General features: G+C 36.6%; 1 protein-coding gene across 2 annotated transcripts in view; it reads right to left on the reverse strand.

Moving 5' to 3' along the window:
• Window positions 1-376: 376 nt before the first annotated feature.
• Window positions 377-3,987, reverse strand: part of LOC101848105 (basal body-orientation factor 1) — a 15,730-nt gene continuing 12,119 nt past the window's right edge. The window contains exons 10-12 of one of the 2 annotated variants that reach the window (XM_035969294.1): window positions 3,713-3,730; window positions 2,439-2,612; window positions 377-1,980 (exon numbers count right to left, since the gene is read on the reverse strand). In XM_035969294.1, coding sequence (XP_035825187.1) covers window positions 1,860-1,980; window positions 2,439-2,612; window positions 3,713-3,730 — 313 coding nt within the window. In that variant the 3' untranslated portion in view covers window positions 377-1,859. The remainder of the gene's footprint in view (window positions 1,981-2,438; window positions 2,613-3,712; window positions 3,731-3,987) is intronic. The other variant, XM_005096684.3, reaches the window with a different exon arrangement.

Genomic DNA, 3,987 nt, shown 5'->3' on the forward strand with positions numbered 1-3,987 from the left:
TTTCAGCCAAATTCCTCTTTGCTGTGAAGAAACTAAAAGCTAAAATTCTTTAAAAATCTATTCATCTCTGTGTACCATTTTTAACGCTTTTTTTCATTATCATTCACCTCGTTGCTACAGAGAAACCAATAGCTAAAACAAAAAGAAAACTATTTGTCTCTCTGTCAACGTCTTCCTTCATTATAATCAACTTGTCTTATTTCACCTGCTGCCTTCCTCTCCTTCATTTTTCATTCTGTACAGTAAAAAAGTTTCCCTCCAGCCTTTATGAATCAAACATCTTTCTGACAGTTCAGTGACACATCATCCAAAGCACCCCTACCCCTCCCCTCCCCCATCTCCCCTCCACACTCAAAAGAAAACATCAAAAGCAACATTTTCAAGTATTTTCTCTTGTCAAATTTATTATTGTACATACAGCCACATTGGCCTAAACAAACATTGACAATCAACAGAAGTGTTCAGAGTGCAGCACTTCGCTAATAGGTATGAGTTTAACTTCTCTTGAGCACATAGATTAGTTTTGAGCTTCCGTAACTATCATTTCTTGAAAATATTTCTGGACACCTCCTCACTCCAAATGTCTTCACACGCAGATAGAAAGGAGAGACACTATAAATGTAAAAAAAAAGAATTTGAAATAAGTGCATGTGTGGCACGTAAAAGTAATTGCATTATGATATTACATTTGCAAGCTGAAAAAAAAGGTTAACTCCAAGACTTTCACTAAATTTCACTTATAAGATAGGATTTCAAAATTGACAAATATATAAAATCATTTGAATAAACATTGAAAGATCATAAGTATAGAAGTCATCACAGAGTTTCACAGCAGCTTCATTTTGGGCGGTGTGGAAAGCAAACAAACAATCACAAGAAAGAGAGAAGCCATGTTAAAGAACAACGATAGCTCGAACTCTAACATCATACCATCACCAGCAGGAGGCTATGGTATTCTATTATGTATTTACATCAAGAAAAAATATTTGCCTGGTCAATACAACCACTCCAATGCTGATTTCTAACATACTAAGTCTCATTTTTAAAACGTTTTTGAATCCCCAAAGTCTTCAATGACAAAAAAAGGGATTAAGTCCGTGCAAAAGTAAAAACAAGCTGAGAATTTGTCATGTCATGAAACTTTCCAGATAGGAGAGGAATGCTTTTTGGTCAGTGTAAAGGTAATAATATCAAACAAGTTTCAATTAATGCTTGGTTTTAATGCTTTTCTCAAAGTAGACACAAACTTAGCACATCACAGAAAAAAATGGTTTTCTGAAAATTTTTAATTGAGCAGTTAAAAAAAACATGTCTTATCCACAACACCAGCACATATCTTTAAAAAAATCACTATTCAGATAGCAGAAGGAAAAAACATCCATGACAGGATGCCCTGGATAAAAATCCTGCAATGCTGTTGAAGCTTGAGACAATACTCCTTGAATTCTATCTTTCACTTGGGACCATGGTCCATTACTACCGGCAGCAGCCATTATATTGATGCATAGCAACAGAATTCAGCATTTATAATATGAGTAATATAAAGAGCATAACACAAATATAAATTCCATTCTAATTCAATGCTGTTACAGATAATCCAAAGACCAGCAGAGACACATCAGACTTCTATAAAGCCATAAACGATGTAAAATGTGGCACTTTCCTAATAAATGGGGAAAAAACTTCTTAGATTTTATTTCCCTGAAATAAAGGAAAATTGTAAGCATCATGCTACAAAAAAAAACCTTGTGAAATTCCATTTCTTCCTTCTATCATAAGATGAATCTGTCTTAATTTCTTAACTTAAATTCAATGGCAAGGTGAGTCCATACAAAAAAAAAGATTTTTAATCCATATATTTAAGAAGCTTGTGCCTGGGCAGGCGGTTCAGGGGGAAGTAATCCATGCTTCTGGAACTGGTTAACCATGTCCATGTGAGCCTGCGTGAGGAAGGTGCTGTTCCTTCCCTCCTCGGCCCCACTGCAGACACACAGCAAAAACAGAAACATGTTTTAGTAAGAGTTTTACGGCACATGCAGTTCCCAAGTAGGTCATAATATATATGTGTCCAAGATTACCAATGTTATTAGAGAGTAATGTAAAAAGAAAAGAAAGTAAGAAAGCTCTGTTGGTTCTTTGTGAAAATTTAGTAAAAGTTTTACTGCACTTACACACACACACAAACACACACACACACACACACACACACACACACACACATACACACACAGTCTCTCTCTCACACAAATCCTCACACACATATAATAACACATACACACACAATAACACACACACACACGCAGACACATGTACACACACAATAACAAACACACACGCACTCTGTCACACACAATAACACACACACACACACACACAAACACACGCATTGTACACACACACAAACAATCAAGCACACAACTAATCACACTCCAGCCTACCTTTGTTCCCCTTGTGTGATACTCAGAGGAGCCTCTCCTTGACCTATACCAGGCAGCGGGGCGTACCGCTGGGACGTCTTGTTGCCGTTCATCTTGGCAAAGAGGTAGCGCAACACTCGCTCCTTCTGTTCCCAGGTCAGGTCGCTGATGTCCACCTTGCCACTGACATCATACCTGGTGGCACACAGACAACACCTGTCAGTCACACATGCACATGCCGTACCCAAAATGACAAAGATACACCAGAGACACTTACACAGGAAATTTGAAGTGAAGTTTAAAAAATGCAACGGTAATTTTAAAGCACGTACAGAAATATCATGCAGAAAGAATGAAAACACATAAAATTTTACATCAATATGAAAAGGTTAAAGACAGAATAGATCAAATTTCAAACTAATAATTATGAAAATGAATATAGAAATTAATAAATGTTAGATGTATAAATAGCAAATACAAGAAGTTAATTATTATAAAAAAGAGTACTAATGATTATAGGCAGAAAAGAGAAATCTTTTCATCTGAAAAGAGTTCATTAGTGCAAATACGAGCATGCAAAAGAAAAAAAGTGAACGAAAACATATTAATAGAAATGACCAGCATAAGAAAACAGGCATGCATTTCCATGCAAAGTAAATAAGTAAATGTGAAAGAAAAGTGCACAAGAAAAATGCCAATTTTAGTTGAAATCTTTAAATGCAGTAATATAAAATGAAGATGGGGCCAGTTCATTCTTTAGAACTAGACAGAAAAAAAAAGGGCCTAGACTTAAAGGTTTGAGAGAAGACTTCTCGTTATTGCACCACAAATGCAACCATTATCAGTTCTCTTTAGAGCAAACTAAAGTATGTTTTTTCACTAACTGGGAAAGGGTCTATTTTCCATGACTTGCATAAACTTCTGTAAATCTGGTATACAAACTTCAGCTTCTCATAAGTATCAAGAACAGCAAGGCTTCTAAAACTCCAACTCATTATTCCCATCACCACCGTTTTCTTGTTATTCACATACCAAGATACAGACGTACCAAAATACAGATCAACCTGCTCTAACAGCCAGGAAATGACCTGTACAAACGACCATAACCCCTCCCCCCCTCCTTTTGTAGGTTGTTTTTTTTCTATAGTAAAGACGCTGTTCAAGACATCCACCTGTCTAAGAAAACCACTTTTCTCCTCGACAATGGGTGGCTGTCTCTGACAATTTCGGCTGTATATGCCCAGCTGAAAGAAACACAACAAGATCTGTGTCTCTAGAAAAATTGCTTTACTTACTTTGCCATCAGTTTCTTCCTGAGTATGATTGAAAAATAGAAGTGACAAAGTCATGAGACATTACTGTCATTGCTCATTTTGAGGTTGAAAAAACAGTGGGGTTGCGAAGCAGGTTTCTAAGATTTCTAAAGCCGGATCTAATCTACAAATATACACACTGCGCTGTGGAAGAAAAAATGGTTCAAATTCAGTCTATCCCACAGAATTCTACACTTATAGAACGGGAACTGTACCACGTGACCTGTGAGGAATTGAAGACCGAAAACAATGGCGTC

This window comes from Aplysia californica, unplaced genomic scaffold (assembly GCF_000002075.1).
Source record: "Aplysia californica isolate F4 #8 unplaced genomic scaffold, AplCal3.0 scaffold00135, whole genome shotgun sequence".
Classification (NCBI taxonomy): domain Eukaryota; kingdom Metazoa; phylum Mollusca; class Gastropoda; order Aplysiida; family Aplysiidae; genus Aplysia; species Aplysia californica.